Source organism: Pyricularia oryzae, chromosome 2, assembly GCF_000002495.2.
Source record: "Pyricularia oryzae 70-15 chromosome 2, whole genome shotgun sequence".
Lineage (NCBI taxonomy): Eukaryota > Fungi > Ascomycota > Sordariomycetes > Magnaporthales > Pyriculariaceae > Pyricularia > Pyricularia oryzae.
The window spans coordinates 935,236-957,436 of NC_017850.1; the positions used below are offsets into that span (position 1 = coordinate 935,236).

Sequence of the window (22,201 nt, forward strand, 5' to 3'; positions counted from 1 at the left end):
TGATAGATATAAATTTCCGATAAGTTACTTTGCGTGTAAATGGACAGTCACAATCACATTAGTGATGAACTTGATGGTAGATAATAACGCTCGATCAGAGAAACATTTCTAGATTGAAGAGTGTTCTCTTCCTGGACTTTTCTGTAGTTCTCGCAATCAATCTGCTTGCTGATACTCAATAGATGTGGAAACGTCTATTTCATTTTCGCCATCAGAGCCGCATGCAGTAAAAGTTACATGTAAAGTACATCATCACAGGGTAGCTTGGTAAGCAGTGATAATGGCCATCATCATCTCTCCTCAATCCTAATCATCCACGGTTGCCTCATTTGCCGCGTTACTGTTGCGCGCCACGCATCTGCTGCCAGCCAGAATGTACCGATCGTCATACTGATAGCTCAAAGTGGCTAAGCCGTCTCGAATCTCGCCGCTTCATAAATCCTCTCGGCCATGATACCCTCATGAGTCAACATCCATACTCTCGCCCTCGGCAGGTACCTCGGAGACACTGATGAAGTTGCTAAGCTCCTCCTTCTTGACGATCTTGTCATTAAGCACAGCCGTTGTGCCCCTGGCGAACTTGTAGCTTTGCAGCTTCTTTGTCCTCTCGTTGGGCTTGATGTAGTTGCGCAGCAGTCTCGTCTTGTCAGCTGTGATAACGGCCACATCAACGTTGCTGCCCGATCCCAGATCATTCCAGATACCGGCTTGGATCGCATCACTGCACAGCTTGATCGCCTGTGCCTCGTCGAGCTTGCTCTGCCACTGCGTCTCAAACACCGACATGGCGGCCAGCGATCCTGAGCCCATGGTGACATATGGGAGCTTGTCGGTGCTACCGTGTGCGTGAACGGTGAACAGGTGGGTGCCAGTGGGGTCGACACCGGCAACGACGAGGTATGCACCAATGTGGCCCTGGTATTGGAAGAGGTGTTGCTTAAGCATGGTCATGCATGTAACAACTCGAGGCTTGCGGCCTGTTGATAGAGAGTGTAGCTCCAGCTGAGACGAGATAATGGCTGTTGTGAATTCCGTGTCGGCTGCTGTACCAGCTCCGGCACACCAGATCTGAGGCGAGATGTAGTGAAGCTTCTCGCAGTTCTTGTCTGCGACGATCGGGCCGCTCGTTGCTCGGGTGTCGGCGGCAATCTGTTTGTAATGCGGGGGTCAGTAAGCTTGTCTGTTGCTCCTAACGAGCTTCTTGCGGTTCATTGCAAGCAGCTCAGTTGCAGGAAGAATCCCTTACCACCACACCGCCCTCAAAGATGCATCCGACGATAGTGGTACCTGTGCTGGTGGCTTTGGGAAGCGGCACTCCGCGGGCGTGCAATGCATTGTTGCGGTTGACGTTGGAGAAGTCGAAACCAGGCATCTTTAATACTGGGATCTATAGATCTATCGCTTTTTGTGTCCCCTTCAACGTTTTGATTGAGGAAGCGGTTTGGGATTTTGGTGGTAAGTTTAGCGGGGGATGGTGGTGGTGGCCGTTGGATGAAAGTATGAAGTCGGCGGTGATATCTAATGGGGTACGCATTCGCGGTAGCCTTGTCGCGGGAGCTCCAAGCTAGGTTGAGATGGGTGGATCAAGCTGGGTGGTGGGTGCAAGCGGCTGTAGGCGGTGACATAAGCAACTGGAGGTTCAAGTCCCAGACCAAGTACCGCCTGTGTCACGTGACTCATGCACTTGTCATTCTGTATGAAGCTTGAGGCCTTCAAACATTATAACCTACCGTCTCTCATTGCTGAAATGTAATATTCGAGACCGCTAGATTATGAGACCGTCCATGTTATTTTAATTATCAGGCTATTGGTTCTGTGGAGGGTATCAAAATAAGATATTTTTTCCTCACATAATACACGGAACCCAGCTCAAAGATGCAATCCGCCATTAACATCGTTCTGCTCATCCCCCTCAGCCTCTCGCATCCTTTCCTCCAATGCTTGACGTAGCTGCTCATCCGTTAGCCTGCCACCTCCCGAGCTTGCTGAAGCTGGTAGTGTGTCCATGTGGATTTGTCCGTTTCTAATCGTGCCCATTTGGATTGTTCCATCCCTCCAAGCCTCCGAGAGTCCACTGAACCGATCATCAGTGGTACCTTGGCCGTTGACTGTCGATGTGGTGGTGTTGTTCGTTGCAAGTTCGGCATTGCTGCCAGGCGCAGCGCTCTCCGTGGTTTGCCCGCCCCTCTGGCCCCTCTCTTCCGCGCTTTCGAATTCAGTCCAGCTGCAACCCCGGTTCTCTTCAACCTCGACGCGCACAAGCCGGATACGCTCCTGCATGCGCTCAATGACACCCTCGTTTTCCTTGATGGCGTCGATACAGTCCTGGTCCGGCTGTGCTGTGCCATCTCCTCCATGCACTGGCTCCTTTCCTTCTGCGAATGGCCTGAGCTGCTCGTTGGAGTAGTCCAGATGCGCGATAGAGTTGCGAATTTCTAGGACTTTGAGGTGAAGACCTGCCAACGAGAGTTCTTTGATGGCCTCTGCAAAGCGGGCTGGTGATATAGGCAGGGTTTCAGATGACATGGCGATCGTGTAGTGTCGAGACCCAGGGAGATACAAAGATATCAAGGGGTACGGAGCTACAACTTGGCTTTGACTGCAAAGTTACAGCTAAATAGTTGAGGGCTTTTGGAATTTTGGTGTGCAAGGTCAAAGCTGCTCAAGTTTCAGTCTCAAATTCTCAACTCTCATGCCTCCACCACGAAGTCTCAACACATTACCAGTACCTTCTGTACCTGCCTGGGAAGAGGTACGTAATGTACGCAGTAGTAGCACATCGCTACCTATGGTGGGGTACAGTACAACAGTGCCAAGGAGTCTATGATTTTGCTATGAGTGGGTCGACAGCACATAATTATGTGGGCCCTTACCACCGTGCCTGAACCGCGCCAAAGTTTTTGCTAGTGAGTGTCGCCGAGAGCGGAACATATCGATTGTGCATCTCGTCATCATCACAGCAATTATAACCAGAAGATGCCAATAGACGCCTGGCTGCGCACATAGCGGCTCCCGTCTCGAACGCCATGAGCCAGATTTACTCGCTCGGCCTTGCTCTCCCTCGGCCGAGCTTGTTATGCCTGGGTGTTCAAATCGCCTCGGGCAGCTCCATCTCAAATGCTCTTCCACAATCACTCACAAAGGCTACTAGACGATACAGATCGACATGTCCGACATCAACAAGGTGGTCCTCGAGCATTCGATTCTTGACTTCGAAAACACGACCATCGGCATTTACTGTCTTTGCCTCCGAAAACAAAACATTTAAAGCGCCCACACCCAACGCCCGTTACATATCTTTATATTCCGACGAGAAAAAGGGGCCCTTTAACAAGGTCATTACCCACTATGTTGAGCTGCCGCCGAGTTATACCGACCATGATGGGCTGCCATTCTCCAAGAAGGGCGACCTTTCGCAGGATGAGGTCTTCAAGGTTTTCGGCACTGGCCTCGAGTCACCCAGGGCGAACAAGCTGCTGCGCATATTGCATGGCCGTCGGGTAGCTGGCACATTGGGTGATCCAACTCTGGCGCGGAATCTGGCAGGCTACCACCAAAAGCACATTGACACTGCACTTGCCTACCTTCGTAGCAAGCTACCGGTGGACGAGGTCATTAATGCCGGTTTGCAAGCCGAGGATGAGCTCGCAAGGCTAGAGGAGGAGGCAGAACTTGCTGCTGAGCAACAGAATGAAGCAGACGTAGATGCGCTCATCAAAGACTCGAATCTAGAGAGATGGCAGAGGAAACTGGCCAGAGAGAAGCCTCAGGATGACGTATACGGTGTCAGTGTCCAGGAGACAATCCGAGCACGCAACAAGGCAATTGCCGATGCGGCGGAAAGGGAGCGTGCCGAGCAGAAGCGGCTTGAAGACGAGGAATGGGCCAGGCTCAATCCCGCCGGCACAAAGCTGGCCACGCTCCCCGAGCAAGCACGAGACTGGACACCGGTAGAGCAGGAGAAGTACATGGAGTCCAAGGCCAAGCTGGAGGAATATACCAAGCGTGCGACATCGGACATCCAAGAACCGCCGGAAATGGGCCATTGGGAACGCTTCGGATCCTGTATTCTGACGGCAGGAGCTGTTGTTGTCGTCGGGCTCATTTTTGCGGCAGTCTACAAGCCTCCACCGCCAGAGTATCGCGTCTGGCGCGATATCCCGCCGGCCGCAGCAACGCTTGCAGCGCTCATAGGTGCAAACTTCATAGTCTATGCGGCTTGGAAGTTCCCGGTTTTGTGGAAAACTCTGAATAGGATGTTTATCTTCACGCCGGCCATTCCGACTTCCTTTGCCAGCATCGGAAATGCATTCTCCCACCAGAAATTCTGGCATTTGGCGAACAACATGGTCTTTTTGTGGCTGGTCGGAACGCGTCTCCACGACGATATAGGTCGCGGGGCTTTCCTGGCCACTTATTTTGGCACCGCCTGCTTAGCTTCGGTATCAGCAGCGATGGTCCGCATCATTGCGTTGAAGCAAATGACATTCAACAGCCTGGGCGCCTCTGGCGTTGCCCTCGGCTTGATAGGAGCCTACTTCACCATCCACAGGTCGGACGATATCCACGTCTGGCTGCTGCCAGAATATGCCGTCGTCCCCGGATATGCGTTCCTTGCCATGGCATACTTGTACACCCTTGTTCCACTTTTGGGGTTGAGAAAGGGTCCTCGAAAGCACCAGATTGACTTTTGGACTCACTTTGCCGGATTGGTGGTTGGCACTGCGTACGGTGGCTATTTCAGCCGGAGCCTGGGCTTCGACAACGCGGCTTCCGTCAAGAACCAAGCCAGGATAGAGATGGCGAACCCTCACAAGGCTTTTGACATATCCGAAACCTCTGCAGAGGAACAAGCGCGGCCAGATCCCACGGTAACAGCGGCATCCAAGTGAGCGGGGTCGAAATTTGATCCATGCTGTAAGAGAGCATCAGAGCAAGGCGTTTCTGCCCAGTCATGGTGGCATTTTTTGGATGGCTTTCATAGAATATGGGTGTCTTTTTAAAACATGTATACCTACCTAAACAGAAGGACAAGCTTCATGTACACTATTTGGTTGTTGATGCCAATTGTACCACCATATTAAGATTTCTTTTTGTTCACACAAACCACATCAAGGAATGTGCTGCTTCATAACAATATAAAATATATCGACCTGAGATGAGGTGATGCCTTTACGAGGCAGGCATAAAAATTTGACTCTACACACGCAGTGGAACCTGTGTAAAACGAATAACAAAAATAGCCGGACAAGAACGAAAACACACAACCCTGAAGATTCCCAAGTGGTCAACCATCTGAGACCAGATATCAAATCACTCATACAAGGTATAATCGCATTTAAATTTATTGATTAGGAGAGCTATGTATTTTGGAGTGGGTAGCGTTGATAGGTGGTGTAAGCGAGCTGTACAGCTTTGATTTCGCTCCCAGCGCTGAGTAAGCGCTATAAATTATGTGTAGCCCAGATCTCTCTGGTTGCAACACCATGCAGCTCCCCTCTCAAACTTGAACCAATTCATCCCCCGCCCAAGACTGCTTGTCGTTCTATATACCAACGCAGACATAGTACTCTGGCCACAGCTTGCCGCACTCCTCGACCCCAGGGTTCCATTTGTAAAAGTCACTAACAATTGTGCAGGTTAGCAATCAGAAATCTTCATTCTTTTTTTTTTTTTCTTTTGTGTGTTTTCAGGTGAAGACTTACGTCAGCTCGATGCCCGCCGAGTTGGCAATGACCCAACACCCGTCGCCGGACTGAACAAAGTAGAACTTGCGGCAGCCGGATATCATGCCCGGCTGGGTGGGTGTGGGCGTCGCTGGGGGAGGGGAAGCCGTGGTGGAAGTCGGCGGCACGACAGTGGCCGTACTCGTGACTCCGGGTAGCGTCGCGGTCCGCGTCGTAGGAGTGTCGGGCACGGCGACACAGTACCAATAGTCGGCCTTGATGCTGTTCTCACACGATGAACCGACGGCGGGGTTCCACTTGATAAAGTCGAAAAGCGAGAAGCGGCCGAAGATGAGCACAAATTGCTCGCAGGTCCAGGTCGGGCCGGTGGCTTTGAACCAGGCCCGACAGTCAGACACGATGCCGGCTTCGACGGGCGATGGCGCGCTCGTCTCGACGGGAGGCTCGGGGATGAAGTTCTCCACCAGTATGCAGTAGTAATAGCCCAGCCACAAGCCGTCGCAGTTGCCGTTCAGGAAGGGGTGCCACGCCAGGAACTGCGCCTGCGTGATGCTGTCGTGCTTGGCCACCACGTCGCGGCACGTCTCTCCCGGCTGGGTCAAGTAGTACTCTACGCAGTCGGTGGGTAGCGGCCCCTGGGCCGGCGAAGGCGCAAAGTTGTTGTCGACGGGCGGCAGCTCCACGGCCGTCGGGATCACCATGGGCGGGACGGTGGCGTTGTTGGTGACCGTGGGGAAGTCGATGGAGATTTGCGTCTGCGGCTGGATCCCGACGCAGACGTACTTGTACAGGCTGAGGCCCATGCAGTCGGACCCGACGGCCGGGTTCCAGAGGAAGAAGTCCTCGATGCCCATCCAGCTGCCGTGCTGCAGGACGATGGCCCGACATGATTCGCCCGGCATCACGAGGTGCCAGTCGTTGCAGTACGAGGGCTGACCTGCCTGTGTGTTCTTGGGTGGCCACTCCTCGGTCGGGACCGTGGGCGTCGTGATGTTGAGGTCCGTCACGGGGTGGTTGAAGGTGTATGAAGGAGTTGAGACAGGCGGCAGCACAGAAGTCGAGACGGCAGAGGTTGTCCGCGTGGCAAAAGTGGTCCGGACGGATGCCGAAGTGGTCGGGACGGCAGTGATGCTGGCGTCGACCGATACGCAGTAGGCGTAGTCGGGCCAGAAGAACTGCAGACAGTCGCTCGAGACCGCCGGGTTCCACTTGAGGAACTGCGCCAGGGTGATCTTGTATCTCGCCGCCACATTATCACAGTTGTCGCCAGAGCCAGAGATGACAATATGCCATTTGTTGCAGTTCGGCGCCGTGCCCGGTTGGGTAGGTCCCGGCGGTGGGACGGCCTGCGAGGAGACGAGAATCGGATAAAATACAAGCAGTCCGAAGACTACGGAAGCCAGAGTCGTTTGTCTCGTCGACATTTTGGACGCCTCAAAGTTTGGTGATGGTTTAGAGACGACCGACTGACTGACTACCTGACTTTTTTCGATAGGAAAAAGGGGTATTTGGCCCTGCCGGCAAGGCCGTGGACGTTGTCCACCTAAGGTTTTGTCATGTTATGCTATATCAGCTACCTACCTGCCTATGTTCTGGGCTTACATGCACGGCTAATTTCCGGAGCTACTACATAGGGGTCGCAATCAGGGTCGCATCGTCGGACAGTAGATGGGATACTGTGTCAGCGTCGCGATGAAAAAAAGGTGTGGTTATTTCCGGCTCACTACACCCATTGAAATTGTTGCCTGGTGATGCAAAAACTTGATCTAGACTTGAGGAATTCGAGACTATTGAAAAGAGATATATTAATTTGGCTGACGGCTATGTGCCTGGCCGACCGTGCCATCAAGCACCTAACCGACGACCCGATCGACGACCCGATCGATATTCAGGGTCCGGAATGCTTATCGTCAAAGTCAATTCTTTTCAGATACCTTGGCTTCCCGCTCTTTTTCTGTCTGATTCAAGGCTAGATATCCAACCTCTTGACTTTCTTTCACATAGGTACAGAGCAGCACAAAACACAGCACAGCACCTGTTCAGCCCCCCAAGACAAGACCCGTCAACAGCAAGCATGCTGCTCGCAACGTACTCCATCTTCCTCGCCGTCCTCGCAGGAGTGCATCCCGTCCAAGGCGGAAGCGCAGCCTGGCAACCACAGCTTGGTCACCTCGCCAAACGCGACGTGGTGATCCAAGCCGACCCGTCGGGCCACGCGGTCAAGGACGCCCTGGTCCGGCGTCACCTGGCTGTCAAGAAGCGCTACCTGACCATCGACCCCAACTTGGGCGACGCCAGCCCTTGGCCCGACAAGACCATCAACTACTGCTACGAGTCCAAGGCGGCCAGGAAAAACCTGCACAAGGACTTTGTCGAGGCGTCCAAGATGTGGAAGACGGCCGGCCTCGCCGCGGGCGTGTACAAGTACAAGGAGGTGGCTAGCCCGGGCTCGCCCTGCACCGGCCACGCGGACCGCGCCAAGATCCTCGTCGTGCGCATCACGCCGGGAGACCCTCCGGAGGAAGGGGAAGATACTCCGGAGGAAGGCGAGAACCCAGCGGGTTGGGCCACTCTTGGCATCGAGCCGCTCAATGCCGACTCCAGCTACAAGGGGCCCGAGATGTACATCAACACGGACCTGCGCTACAAGGGGAGCGGGGAAAGCCGGTCGCGCTTCGTCGGAACCGTGGCGCACGAGCTGGGCCACGTTTGGGGCCTGTACCACGAGCACCAGAACCCCCTGTTTTGGGAATTGCCCTACTCTTCGTCAGACGGCAAGGTCTTTGGCAAGAACTGGTTCTGCCAGAAGGTCCGCGGCTACCAGAGGTCGGTCGACTTAATCAAGAGCAAGTTCCCCAACGACGCTGCCGAGGTGCAGCACCAGACGGAAAACATGTGCAGGTGGGCCTCGTTTGCAAAGGACTATAAATTCCCCGGCGCAGACTACCTCCCCGAGCAGTCGACGGCCGGCAAGTTCTACCCGGCCGACATCCCGAGGCGGGCCGCCACCAACGAGCACGTCGATTGGGCCTCCGTCATGATATACGATGGCGAGGACTTTCTGCTCAAGAACGACGGGTCCGAGGTTTACGAGAACAACAGGCCGTCCCAGGCCGATGTTCTCGGCATCAGGCGCATCTACGAGGATAGCTTTTCTTCCCACGAGTTTCCCACCCTGGCCAACTCCAAGAAGAGCAAGTGGTATACGAAATGGAAGGATATGGTAAATCGCGCAATTTGCAAGGTTAAAGGATAAGGTGCCATGTGCAGAGTATATAGTAGGTAGATAGCAAAGTGGCTGGCAGATAAGCGGGGCGCCAAACAGCCAAAATCCAGCAACTTTGCAATAAGTTACCAATCTCAGAGTTTATACCAACAACGCAGAATCTTTAGAAAGTACTTTCAAGTTGGTGCACTTGAAGTTTTGAGGGAGATTTTGCTGTCTTGCTTTTACTGTCACCCACTTTTGATAGTTACCGAGGTATTTATGAGGCAGGTGGACAAGTTAGTCTGGCTTCAAGATGTGATTAGGTAGATGGGGGAAATATATGGTTTGTATACAACTTGCTACCGTAAGGTATCTAGACAAAACACAAACCCCCAACTCAAAGCTCCTCCCTCTTCCTCCTCTGCGCCACTCCAGGATTGTACCCCTGATCCCACTTCCAACCCACCACATCCTCCGCAACGACAGCCTTGGGGCGATTGAGGTTGGAACCCAGCGCGTTGATCATGCTCCCGTCGTCGAGGTCAATGGCCCAGACCATGGTCCCTCCGAGACACCTCCGGTTGGCATAGTCCTGCTTAATCTTGAGCGTCTCGACATCGTCAAACGACACCCACTGATCCGTGTCCCACGTCACAATCTTGACGGCCGCCGCGGCGTCGTACGTCACCTTGCCGCCGTTCTTGATGATCTTGTTGATTTCGGCCACGGACAAGACGCCGGGTGTCCCGGTGCACTCGCCGCCCTTGGCGCCGTCGGTGAACTCGCAGCCTGCCGACATGCAGTTTGGGTCCTTCATGGTGAAGCCTGGAGTCGAGAGTTGGTCAGATATTGGCTGGGAGGTTGGACATTAAGACTTGACAAAGACTCACTCCGTCCATAGAAGCCCAATCCCAAGTTCACCCGGGCAGGGTTGATGTTGTTTCGCCACAGCAGCTCAAGACCAATCTGGATCTCGGTGAGATTGGTGTGCGCAAATGCATAGGGGCCGATGGAATTGACGGTTTTATCCCACACACCATCTGCCAATCGAGGTTAGAGTTAGTTACAAATGGCTTAAAACAACAACACAAGAAATCTGCAAACGAAAAAAAGGCCTCTTACGAATGTCATAGGTCATGACGTTGAAAAAGTCGAGATGCGGCTCAATCTTTTGTAGGTCAAAGCCTCGAAGGTACCAGTAAGAGGCCGGGAGTGTTATGCTTAGTCCGTAGCGTTTGCCGCTCGCATTGAGGGCCATGCGGAGCCGAGAGATCATGGTCACATAGTTTTCGAAATCTTCTGGGACACCTCCACGGTCCTCGGCGACGGGGTACTGTAAAGAAGAAAAAAAAGCAACTGGTCAGCTGTGTCTGTCGTAGGAATGACACGCACACTCGAGCTTACCTCCCAGTCCAGGTCCACCCCGTCAAAGTCATGCAGGGCCAGGAACGAAACCAACGACTGAAAAAACGCATCCTGCGACGCCGTGGAGCGCGCCATGTCGGAAAAGGCAGTGCGCCAGGGGCCCGGGTCGTTCATGGCCCAGCCGCCGATGGCTATCCACACCTGCAAGCCCGGCTGCTTGTTCTTGAGCGCCGCGACGGCGTCGTAGTGAGAGCCCACCTCGGCGTCCATGTCGGCGACGTGAAAGGTCTTGGGGTCGATGAGGGCAAACGAGTAAAAGATGTGGGTGTAGTAGCCCAGCGGGATCTCGGACGGCTTCATCGTGTTGCAGGACCGCTGGGCCATGTTCCAGCCTTCGTAGTACCCGATTGTGATGGCGTCCGACGTCCTGCTGCCGCTGCCGCACTCGGGAGACGCCACGACCTTGCCGCCGCAGAAGCCCGGCGTGGTTCCGCAGAAGCCAAACTCTGAGCAGCACACGTTCAGGGGGCAGGTCGATGCGTTGGACCACTCAATGCCCCATCCCGGGTCGCATTCGCTCTTGTAGTGACAGGTGGAGACGCATCCTTCTCCGCAAAACGTTGGCCCCAAACCGCACACGCCCAAGCCAGTTTTGGGGTCTCTGTTGTTGATACAGTCAGTAACCTAGGTAGTTACATATCGGTAACAAAGAAAAAAAAGGGGGAGTACTCAGATAAGGTAGGTAGATAGATACTCACAGCTGGCCGCAGCATCCCAACGCGCAACCCTTGGTCTTGGAACAAGTATAGTCTTCCTCTGCTGCCGAGACATCGCCCGAGATTCGAGCTTGACTGAAGAAAGTGGTGTCATTGACTCTCTGCGCCTGTGCCAGCAACACCAAGGTCAATGCAAGACAACCAAGGAGGATGACTAAAGACGGCATCTTGTTGGTTTGATCGTGATGTGAAGAACTGGCCGGGTTGAGCAGAATAGCAAGATTTGACGCTCTAGCTAAGGTATCAAAGGAGAAGCTTGTCACTTGAGGGCCGACCCGGGTTAAGTCTTGACATGGGGAAGCTCTCTGATGCAGGAACAGTGACCAAACGACCCCTGAAGCACCCTTATCGGGCGGATGGCCAATTGATTTTTTGTTCTCCTCATAGGCAACCGATTTTCGCCTCCAAAGTCAGCAGCAATTTTAACTTTGCATATATTTTCTGTCAGCTGAGACATCAATAGTGGAAGTAATCACGGACCGGGTCGTCGGCTGGCACCGTATGAATTGAAATGCTCGGAAAATTCACCACTTTCGTTGGATGCTGACCACCCACCCATTTTTACCAAGATAACCAGGCTGTCGAGCTTGTCTGGACTTCAATACTTGGCGGATATCAAAGTCCTCGAGTCAAGATGATAAATCCAAACCCGAAGAAGACGAACTCATGGGTGTTAAGAGCTCATCTTTCCGGGGTTTGATCAAGCCCCTTCATCTTGCTACCTCTTCATCTCTCCGTCTCTCTTTTTTTTCTCTACAACATAGTAGCAGCTCGGCCGACAAGAGACAGACATAATGCTTCTCATTTGGTGCTTTGCGCTTTTGTTCTTGGCACGGGGGGCCAGGGCCGAAGAAGTCGACTTCAGCTTCATTGAGAAATGGGCCGCCATCGGAGATAGCTATACAGCTGGCGTAGGCTCCGGCAATCAGCTGGGATCCTATCTCTCCAAGACGTGGCAGTGTTCGCGTTCTAGTTATGCCTACCCCGAGATTGTCAACAAAGCCCTGGGCGGATCGGTAAAGAGCTACCAGTACCTGGCTTGCAGCGGAGATCGCACCGACGGGATAGAGAAGCAGGCAAAAGCCCTCGAGGGTGATCTCGACCTGGTCGTACTGACAGCTGGCGGAAACGACCTGTGCTTGGTAAGTTTAGCCTTTGTATTGCTGGAAAAGATCTAGGTCATTTGTTAACACCATGGCATTGATGCCCCTTGCCAGGCTGGCATGATCAAGGAGTGCGTTTTTCTCCCGTACAGTGAAGAAAAGTGCGACGCAGTCCTGAGCAAGGCGCAGAGCAACGTCAACTCCATCTTGAAGCCAAACATCCGCAAGGTGTTGGATGCCCTAGAGGACAAGATGAAAAAGGACAGCATCGTCATCTACAATGGGTACGCACCCTTCTTCAACACAGACAACGAAGACTGCGCCAACAAGCAAACCTGGGCCATCCGAGAGTGGAACTTTACGAGCTACATAGGCGTCAAGGGACTCCCCTTGACCATTGAGAGGCGCAAGAGGTTCAACGCACTCGTCGGGGACATCAACAAGGCGATAAGCGAGGTCGTCGAAGAGTACGATGGACACAAGAAGTACCGCATCTCCTTCTCGGATTGGAGCGAATGGCCAGGGATCGTGGATGGTCAAATGTGCTCGCCCAGTGACGACACGGGCAAGTACCCCAACCCCAAGCAACCCATGATGCAGTTCTTCAAACCCGACACCCACTTGGTGGACGATGACGAGAACACGCCGGTCCACGACGAGTTCAAACGCGGCTTCGCCGTCGAGTCGCTCGATATGTCCCTGAACCCACCAATTATTGCACGGGACACCCTCGCCGCCGACTGCCCGGGGGACGGGAGCGGATTGGCGCTGCCCTTCAACATGGGGCTTCCGGATTCCTTCCTGGCAAACTTCCACCCCAACGAAAACGGCCACGAGACCATGGCGGCGGCCACGCTCGAGATGATCGCCTGGACTCGGGCCAAGATCCTGGGCAAGGAGTCGTGCAGCGGCGAGGACCAGGACGACTTCAAGTGCTGGTCGTCGGACGGGCTCGACTTCCCGCGGCCCTACGCCGGGTGGGAGCGGCTGGACAAGACGTACCGCGAGTTCTGCGACAATGTGAAGGCGCCCGACAACACCGTCAACTGGGAGAAGGAGGAGAGCTACCTGGTGGGGACGGTGGAGGAGCACCGCTTCAAGGTGAAGCTGAGCGACCGGGCGTCCGAGTGGAGCAAGGACGAGTGCCTCGAGGCGTTCAAGCGCATCATACACAGCTGCGACAATGGCGGCGACAGCAACAAGCAGAATCCGATGAACTGGAAGTACGGCGGCAAGTACAAGCGCGGCTCGACGACGTACGAGCTGTACCCAAAGTGGGAGCGGCCGACGCACACGCGGGCCGACGGCATGTGCGCCTACACCAACAACTACGTCTTTTACGAGTACCGCATGATGGGCAAGGGCTGGGCCGGCTGGGAGTGGGGCAAGGACACGCTGCTGTCGGCCCTCAAGGGTTGCAAGCTCCTGACGCCGACGGCCTGGACCTTTGAGTACTGCGCGCCCAACGGCATCAAGTGCGACGGGTACGATTGGTACGCCATTTGGCACAGCACCATCGGCGTCAACGGTCGGTGCATGGACGCCATGAACGTCGTGGCCAAGTCGGCTGGCGGGTACTTTCACAAGTACAATGATGGTAACGGAAAGTACGAAGATGGTGGGTGCTCCGAGTCGACAGCGACCTTTCCTTTGTGATGCTACACGATTGGGTTAGTTTAGTGTCTGTCTTCCAACTCGATAGTTTGTGGCAGAAGTTTTCATGCCACTTTTGGATTGAGCCCGGCGCATGTCGTCCCCACAAATAAAGCCAAGGCAGACTTGGCCGCTAATCTGGCATCATCTACGTCATCGTTTCGAGGTCAGAGTATAAGATGAATCTGTGACCTGCAACGAACTGGACAACTAGCTACATTGGCCTAGCATGACCCTGGAATTGAGTAGGAAATGGCTCAATTCTTGCTTGTAGTGATTGCGGTGAATTCTAACTTTGGCTAAAAGCTTGGTGCTCGTGGCTAATGAATCGAAGCTGGTCACGCCGGGCTTCCAAAGCAAGCCAAGGGGAAGCCAATGTTAGCTACCGCTGCCGTCTGTTCTCCAGCATCCGTCATCCCTACAGTAATGTTCCGGCTGATACTGATCCAAACCCAGACTGCTGGTACACAAACTCAATCATCAAACAGAAACCATCTAATCCCGTTTTTTTTTTTTTTTTTTTGCAACGTGGACGCGCATCAAAGGGTCCTGAAAATGACCAAAAAACGCAACTGTACTGTACACCGCAGGTGGTTTTTTTTTTGCCAAGGTGCCTATAAAACAGGCTTTTTGAGGTCGTACGTGATGAAGCGAAAAAAACGTGGTCGCACCCTGACAATTGCTACAGGGACAATGGCCAATGAGTTCGTTTTAATTTTCCTTGGAAGCCCAGGCGAGAAAACCACTTTCCATTTGATGTAGTAGCGTGGTTTGGCATGGAGGATTTGATGCCCCTAATCCTTGCTTGCTTCTTGCTCACCTGCAAAAGGGAGCTGATCATAATCCAACGCGTACCCTCCTCCTCCACCAGATCGATCTGCTCAACCAGCCCAGTGCGTGCCGTTGTTGTGTTGTTTTTGCTGCTCTCCCTCTCTTTTCCAAAACCCCCCCACTTTTGTCAATTGTCTTGGTGATTTTTGCCCATTCTTGTCCTTTTCTGATCAACTACGACGTAAGTCGCATTGCACGGAGCAACTCAGAAAAGGGTCGCGAATCCCCGTCGCGTTACTCAAGCTCCCCTCGGAGCTTCCTAGTCAAGGTAGGATTCCTTAGCTGATTGCCCACCCGTCCCGCCAGGCACCTCTGGAACATGAACCAGGCTTCACAAGCCTCACCCTGGTTTTTGACGCTCATCATCTCCAGTGCCGTTTCCACAAGCAACAGAGGCGCTCCACTCAAACCATAGCACCATCCATGTACCTGGGATACCTACCTTAGGTACCTTGGCTAAGGTATAATCACCGAGTCTTGCGCAACCGCGGAATGTGTCTTGGGGTCTTTCTCCCGACCAACAAGACGCGAAAGCTGCGTGCCTAGCTCTTGACCTACCTGCCTTTGCAGTCTTGGGGATTTTTTGTTTGCTGCAACTTTGCTGACATTGTTTGCTGTACACCAAGACAGGGATCCATCCGGGAATCATCGTTTTGACCTGCAGCGATCATGGCGGACCCACAGGCGACTCACGCCCACGAGCAACACGACGACCTCCCGGCCGAAGAGCAGCAGCACAGAAACCCATACTCTTCCGCCAACCGATGGAGGCACCAGGAGTCGTCCAAGTTTGCGCGCCACGCCGCGGCCGCCCATGCGCAGGGCTCTGCGCCCCAGCCGCGCGAGCCCGAGAACCACAGCAACTCGGCCGACCTCGCCGCCTTCCTCAACAAGACGCGCATAACACCGGCCGAGGGTGCGGAGGCCGGAGGCTCATCGCCTAAGGACCCCGAGACCAAGTTCACTCCCATCGTCGTTGGCGCCGCCGAGGCGCGCAAGGAGGCGGGCACCGCGGACCACCCCGATGTATTCACCAGCCAGCCTGAGCCCAAGGGTGACGGCAAGGAGGTTGCCTGCGGGCCGCTGCTCAACTATCGGCGCATGGAGGCCGGGCGCTGGCTTGGCAGTGTCTTGATTGTTACAAGAGGTGGTGGAAAGGTTCAGCAGCACACCCCGACGTTGGTCATCCGGAAGCTTGGGCCCCGGGTCGCCGCCCCTAATGGAGTTGTCCCAGCCGGCACAGAGGTAGAGGCTGCTGCAAAGGGACCGTCTCAACCTGACGACGTCACAGATGCAGAGACGGCGGAGGTTTCAAAGCCAGAAGCTGCCAATAATACCGCGCCGGCCCAGACTACTGTTGCGGAAAGCACTCACGACGCCCCGGCGCAACAAGAGGGGTCGCCTGTCACGGGGTACTGTCTATACTCGGACCCGCGCAACACCTTCTGGCGCTTTGATATTGATGTCCCAGTCGAGAGTGAGGAGATGAGGTGGGAGTATACTCTGCCTGGCTTGCACTTCATCAGCAAGACCAAGCCCCAAAGGAGCATCTTTCATGTCCCGGCAGCATCCGAGTCGATGCGCATCATGTTCCATTCATGCAACGGTTTCAGCGTGGGGACCGATGAGGAGGCATGGAGCGGTCCGGCGCTGTGGAACGACGTTCTCCGTGTTCACGAGGAAAGGCCATTCCACGTTATGATTGGCGGCGGTGATCAGATCTACAATGACGGAATCCGTGTGGACGGACCGCTTCGCAAGTGGACGGATATCGGTAACCCGAAGAAGCGCCGTGATCATCCATACCCCGAGAGCCTGCGCCAGGAATGTGACGATTACTACCTCAAAAACTACATCCGATGGTAAGTACTCCAACTCAGCATTTGTGGAGGTTTGGAATCTGGGCAGGCCGGGAAACTAACCGCTCGAATCTCAGGTATTCGATATTCCCCTTTGCAAATGCTAATGGGCAGATTGCTCAACTCAACATTTGGGATGACCATGATGTAGGTTTATACCATGAGGTTTTACAGCCCATATCCACTCACAGCTGACATGTTATCAATCTTGCCAGATTATTGACGGTTTTGGTTCATATACCGATCATTTTATGCAATGTGATGTAAGTGTACTGCGCGTATTGTGCTGCCTTTATCAAGCTATATCGGCAATGCCTCGAAATGTTGCTAACAAACTCAAAGGTTTTCAGGGGTATCGGTGGCACAGCCCACAAATACTATCTTTTGTTCCAGCAGTAAGTTGCTCCTTATGTTGTTAGCTTGGGTCGTTTTGGTCTATGGCGCAATACACATTGGCCTTGGACTATTGCTACCCCTCTGGTGGAGAGATGCTGATTCGGCTTTGACAGCCATCTACCGCCTCCCGCATCAACATACACATCCGATGTCGCCGCTGTCGAGAGGGCACCTGAGGGCGGGGTCCAAGATCCCAACCAACTTATGGACACTTACGTGGCGCCACGCATGACTGAATCACAATACATCGTGGGAAACAAGCCTGGGGTAAGCTCATCCCCTAAGACCGGACTCGGCCATGACCAGCACTGACTTTGGATGCCTCTGCAGCCCTATGTAGCCGAACACTCGCACAACATGTATTCACGTCTGGGTGCACGAATGGCCTTTGTCGGCATCGATGCTCGGACGGAGAGAACAAGGCACCAGGTCAACTACCCAGAGACATACGACTTGATCTTTAGTCGCTTGCGAGAAGAGTTGAGCGCCGCCAAGCAACAGGGCCAACCCATTCGGCACTTGATAGTGCTTCTGGGTATCCCCATCGCCTATCCGCGTCTCACCTGGCTTGAGAACGTCTTCTCCAGCCCATTTCTTGGCCCGCTCAAGTTGCTGAACAGGCGGTTCGGGTTTGGAGGTGGCTTCTTCAATCATTTTGACGGCAGTGTTGACCTGCTGGATGATTTGGATGACCACTACACGGCGCGAACACACAAGCGAGAACGAAACAGCCTCATTGAGCGGCTGCAGGGTGTTTGCGCCGAACACTCTGTCCGCGCCACCATCTTGGGCGGCGACGTTCACCTGGCGGCATTCGGTCGCTTCTACTCCAACCCGAAGCTCGGGATCCCCATTGAGAATGATCACAGGTACATTCCTAATGTGATCTCGTCAGCCATTGTCAACAAACCTCCCCCGGCAGCGGTCGCAAATCTACTTGCACGCCGCAACAAGATCCACCATTTGAACCGCGACACAGACGAGACGCTGTTGAAGTTGTTCGACAAGGACCCGGGCGAGTCCAGCAAGACAGCCGGGCACAACAATGTGACCATGCCCAGTCGCAACTTTGCAATCATCACTGAGAACTCGGCCAACAATGGGAGCCATCAACAAGCCGCGGGATCGGGAGCTACACACCTCGCTCCCCCGGGGGCTGCGAATGGCACAAATGGCACAAACGCCAGTGCTGCCAACGGAAACACGAGCAATACCCACTTGGCTCCTCCGGGATCGTCCGCTGGTGCTAGCGCCATCACCTCGGCAGCTTCGTCGGTCCGCTCGCAGGTCCCCGGCAAGGACGGGCACTACCCGATCAGTGCAGGCGAGACGGGATGCGGTACGACCCACCGCGCCGCGACGGCAAAGCACGGCACGGCGACGGACGGCAGCCTGGACGTCTGCATCCGCGTCGAGATTGACAACTCGGACAAGAAGGGCACCACGCAGTCGTACGGCCTCTCGATCCCGGTCCTCGACTTTGACGCGGCGCAGCCCGCGCACAGGAGGACGCTGGCCGAGGCTGCCAAGGCTGCCGTCTCGGCCGGCCATACGGACACGGCGGCGGACGGCAAGCAGAAGACCGAAAAGGGCGCTTTGGCTGGACAGATCAACGGGAACGGACAGGCTGCCGATGGGGCCGCCGCTGCGGGGAGCGCTCCGGTCGCTGCTGTGAATGGTCACAAGACGCAGTAGGGTAAAGGGGCTAATAATAGTGGTGGGTTGTTGATAATGTTGGTTGTTTTTGAACGATATCCCCTTTTTTTTGCTCAAGTTGCTACTTGATTTCTTTAACTCGTTTCGTTGAGCAGCATTGCTGTACCTATTGGATATACATACAGCTTGAGTATGCAGTGTTTAGCATTGGACATTTTGGTCTCTAGACAAGTGGTGGCAATGATACTTGTACACTTTGTTGTCCACCTTTCCGCCTGTCTCTGGTTTGTTTTTGCCAGAAAATTAACATCTACAGTACTCACAAGACACAAGTCTAGGATGACTGCAAGGGCCACCCAAAACATAGTTACACATCTGGTAGTGCTTTGTTCCTTTACGGTCTCAGCTTCAACTCAGGGGGAACATCATTCCCTCGACGAGGTCAAGCTTGCTTGAGACGGACCATGTAGCGATAGGGCGAGGCAGCAAAGAGCCCACGAACCTATACCCAACAAACTTATTGGAATGCCGGTATGAGGCATGGTGCTGCTGTTCACTGTAGGTCAGAAGATGACGTCTTGACGTCTCTGTCCAGTCCCCTTACCAAGATTGCAAATGTCCTATACGCATGCATCAAGACCCCTTCTCTTCTTGCAGGACATGAAACCGCAGCTATCCGGTATGTAGCAAAGTGTTTGTTTTTTTTTAAAAAAAAAATATCTCACGAGATATAAGCAAGTGCGGGTTACAGTCAGCGTCCGGCTTACCCAAACTGGAAGAATCCATTTGCCGGACTTGGTGAAATTTGGCAAGCCCTGTTTTTTTCTGCCTGCCATCGACGGAGCGCAAAGCAGTCACCGGGGGGCGCCTGGAATGTTCCTCGTTCACCGCCAGAAAACGTCAAGAGGAATGCATGTAGTTACGTTTTGGATTCAAGTTGTCAGCCGCATGCAATACGAAAGCGCTGCTAGTCATTCGACAGAGAAAAAAGAGGCGCCCCCGGGGGGCGTGCGATATTATTTTGCCTCAGTTGCGGTCGTGGGGCGCAGATCTTACTTGGTTCAACTAACATAAAAAAGGTCGCAATTATTAACTATGATGCTAGATTAGAAGGCTAGGCTAGGCTCTATAGTATAACAAATCGTCATCATCACATCTCACTATACCCTCCAGTTCAAGATCCAAACTCACCGCTTCTTGGTGTTGCTTTTGCACGTTTGCACACTTTCCCCCTAGCACGCTTGCACGACACTTTCTTTTACCCCTTGTGCCTTTGCACGTACATGTAGGTAGGGACCAACCACAAACATACACACACACACACACCCCTTTCAGAGCTGCATCTTTTTTTGGCCCAATTGGAGAATACTATGTAAAACACCTCCATATTTTTTTCTTGCAAGCGAGACAACAAAAAACGACCCTTGCCGTTGCGCGACATGTGTATGCGTGGCGTTCCAACAAAAAAAAAAAAAAAAAGTGTCACCCATACAAACCATGGCACGCCGCAAAAGGTCTTCTCCTCCTTCGGGGTGGCGGACTCCCGGAATCGCGCAACGTATAGCATGTATGCAAGGCATCAAGAAAAGAGGGTGTGGTATACACACCCAAGAGACCCAACGGACTCTATTTTTTGGTAGTGAGCAAGAAAAAAAGTAATTGATGGCACCGAAATAAAAAGGGGTAGAAAACAGGTCACGGGAGCTGTATTCTGGTATTACCGGTTAGGGTACCTAAACAAGACGGGCTGGTTGGTAAGGTAGGTACGAAGTAGGTACCGTGGGTTGGTAGATGTGAGTAGATTGGTAGATTAGATTAAGGAGGGGGATTTCGAGGCTAGTATTAGCGCAACCGTTTTCCCCCGAGACCGTCGTGTTTCCTGTCCCCCGCGAGGCTATCTATCGTGTTTGTTTCCACGGTACGAGGCAGCCAATTGTGCTCATGTGATGTGATATGGTGTAACCGTCGTTTTCGGGACGTGCTTTTCCCACAGCACGTTCAAGAAAGAAGCAAAGATTTGAGATTGGGAGACGAATATGGACGAATGGGAATACTACATAAAAAAAAACTGACAACCAGAACCAAAGGTAGGGTAGCTAAGGGATGCGAGGTGGTAAGCTCACCTCAATTAGTATACCGGTGGTACATTACATACCCTTGAGAGCGCCACACATGGCTTTTGGGCTCGTGGTATCTACGGAGATGGAGTGTGGTGAATGTCCTGGCTTGCCTGGGCATTCAGGGTTCGGGAATTGGCAACCCAGATGTTTAATTGAGTAAACGTGCGAAAAGGTACGAAATGTGCGAATTGTTGAAGAAATAGAGGGTCTCTCCTCGGGGTCATATCGTTTTTTTGTGACTGGTCATCGCGCTAGTTGACGATTATTATAGGATATTGAATTGGACTATTACCACTTTCAATTTTATAACGTGGTACTTGTTATACGAAATTTGCAAACGTCGGTTTGAATTTGGTACGATGCGACGTTGATGGGGACAGGATTAATTGTAAACCCTCCAATTATTCCAGGCCAGCTGACGAATCTGTGGAAGTTCTAATAGAAAAGAACCACAACATCTTGCATATATTACAACCACTTTATACCCCCGTACCGCGCGCAACGTCAGCACGGTTCGCCCAAAAATTTGTAGGTACGGCATCTTAACTGAGCCGAAGGTGCTTCGACTTTGGCGCATCCTGCACACACTAAAAAAATGAGAGCAAAAGAGATAAGTAACTGCGTAATTAAAAAAAAAAAAAAAACCCTACCCGAGGACGGGTAAGATACGGATGAATCAGGTACTGCCGAACATCCATCAAAAGTACCATACCTGTAACCAACAAGCACAGTTGCATGCATTCCGTCAAAGCCGCGCATCCCAAGCCCACAGGTACGGTAATCCCCCGTGTCAGGTACGACACACGCATGCGAATCCCCAACAAACAACTCTGCGTTAGTGCCACGAACAGAGGTCGGTAGTTGGGGCGCAAAACACACACACAGCCGAGATTGGTAACCCGAATTATCTGACATTGCTTGGCGGGTTAGATCACAAAACCCACGGAAACCATTGACAATTACGAATAAGGCACACACACACACACACGTTCATCTCCTGCCTGATTTGGCCATATTGGTGTAAGAGTATTCCGGCTTTTGTGAGACGTAAAGCATCTATTCCGCTGCCTCGTCTTTGATTCCTTTGAAACCCATAGTACAACATCATATATATTCCTCTGTCTCTCTGACTACCTGAACAACCCTGCTCAGGGTGCTCACTCACCGCAAAGCCAAGGCGGAAACTTGATCCAATTACAGACGTCACCGAGGATCTGACGTAGGGGTTTTTCTTTATCTTGCTTTTTTTCCCCTTATTTTTCAGATCTGTTAATGGTCCGGAGCACGGCAAAACTGTCAGCTTGATAGGTTGTGATATGTGACGAGCAAGTTGCGAATAGATGAATGAGGGTATAGCCCCGCTTAACAGAGGTGTTATATTACGATGTAAAGTGGGTGCACCCTAAGGAAGTAATAGTAAGCATCACGCTTGATCGTCCCTCATCTGGTTATCGTGCGGTTAATTGATTTTGAGCAATATGTTGCGTCCCACGCGTGAGGCATAATTGTAGACAGCGAGCACGTTACAGTTAATTACGTAGGAATGA

The 22,201-nt window shown here is 53.0% G+C and overlaps 8 protein-coding genes across 9 annotated transcripts; 4 read left to right on the forward strand and 4 right to left on the reverse strand.

Moving 5' to 3' along the window:
- Positions 1-62: 62 nt before the first annotated feature.
- On the reverse strand, positions 63-1,579 carry MGG_04529 (proteasome component PUP1). Its single transcript, XM_003713532.1, has 2 exons — positions 1,247-1,579; positions 63-1,149 (listed from the first exon to the last, which is right to left on the reverse strand). Exons 1-2 carry the CDS (start codon positions 1,370-1,372, stop codon positions 460-462), a joined length of 816 nt encoding a protein of 271 aa, XP_003713580.1. The 5' UTR covers positions 1,373-1,579; the 3' UTR covers positions 63-459.
- Positions 1,580-1,709: 130 nt separating this feature from the next.
- Positions 1,710-2,769, reverse strand: MGG_04530 (uncharacterized protein). The gene has a single exon (XM_003713533.1). The coding sequence runs from the start codon at positions 2,524-2,526 to the stop codon at positions 1,870-1,872; it is 657 nt and encodes a 218-aa protein (XP_003713581.1). The 5' UTR covers positions 2,527-2,769; the 3' UTR covers positions 1,710-1,869.
- A 148-nt stretch (positions 2,770-2,917) lies between these two features.
- Positions 2,918-5,199, forward strand: MGG_04531 (rhomboid protein 1). Its single transcript, XM_003713534.1, has one exon. It carries the CDS (start codon positions 3,027-3,029, stop codon positions 4,890-4,892), a length of 1,866 nt encoding a protein of 621 aa, XP_003713582.1. The 5' UTR covers positions 2,918-3,026; the 3' UTR covers positions 4,893-5,199.
- A 314-nt stretch (positions 5,200-5,513) lies between these two features.
- On the forward strand, positions 5,514-9,229 carry MGG_04533 (uncharacterized protein). Its single transcript, XM_003713535.1, has one exon. The coding sequence runs from the start codon at positions 7,588-7,590 to the stop codon at positions 8,941-8,943; it is 1,356 nt and encodes a 451-aa protein (XP_003713583.1). The 5' UTR covers positions 5,514-7,587; the 3' UTR covers positions 8,944-9,229.
- MGG_04532 (LysM domain-containing protein) lies at positions 5,546-7,111 on the reverse strand (the record flags this gene model as incomplete). The annotated part of the gene is made up of 2 exons (XM_003713536.1): positions 5,546-5,624; positions 5,706-7,111. The coding sequence occupies 2 exons, from the start codon at positions 7,109-7,111 to the stop codon at positions 5,546-5,548; spliced, it is 1,485 nt and encodes a 494-aa protein (XP_003713584.1).
- Positions 9,224-13,827, reverse strand: MGG_04534 (chitinase). Its single transcript, XM_003713537.1, has 6 exons — positions 12,071-13,827; positions 11,019-12,015; positions 10,300-10,921; positions 10,018-10,228; positions 9,786-9,935; positions 9,224-9,720 (listed from the first exon to the last, which is right to left on the reverse strand). The coding sequence occupies exons 2-6, from the start codon at positions 11,201-11,203 to the stop codon at positions 9,293-9,295; spliced, it is 1,596 nt and encodes a 531-aa protein (XP_003713585.1). The 5' UTR covers positions 11,204-12,015; positions 12,071-13,827; the 3' UTR covers positions 9,224-9,292.
- A 733-nt stretch (positions 13,828-14,560) lies between these two features.
- On the forward strand, positions 14,561-18,912 carry MGG_04536. Of its 2 annotated transcripts, XM_003713539.1 has the most exons (8): positions 14,561-14,891; positions 14,996-15,084; positions 15,250-16,485; positions 16,560-16,629; positions 16,698-16,745; positions 16,825-16,877; positions 16,992-17,145; positions 17,209-18,912. In XM_003713539.1, exons 3-8 carry the CDS (start codon positions 15,293-15,295, stop codon positions 18,571-18,573), a joined length of 2,883 nt encoding a protein of 960 aa, XP_003713587.1. In that variant the 5' UTR covers positions 14,561-14,891; positions 14,996-15,084; positions 15,250-15,292; the 3' UTR covers positions 18,574-18,912. The 2 variants fall into 2 exon arrangements, with proteins under 2 accessions (XP_003713587.1, XP_003713586.1); XM_003713538.1 differs by lacking the exon at positions 14,996-15,084.
- A 1,119-nt stretch (positions 18,913-20,031) lies between these two features.
- Positions 20,032-21,877, forward strand: MGG_15545 (uncharacterized protein; the record flags this gene model as incomplete). The annotated part of the gene is made up of 6 exons (XM_003713540.1): positions 20,032-20,189; positions 20,263-20,297; positions 20,622-20,647; positions 21,097-21,182; positions 21,386-21,507; positions 21,855-21,877. 6 exons carry the CDS (start codon positions 20,032-20,034, stop codon positions 21,875-21,877), a joined length of 450 nt encoding a protein of 149 aa, XP_003713588.1.
- Positions 21,878-22,201: the final 324 nt, after the last annotated feature.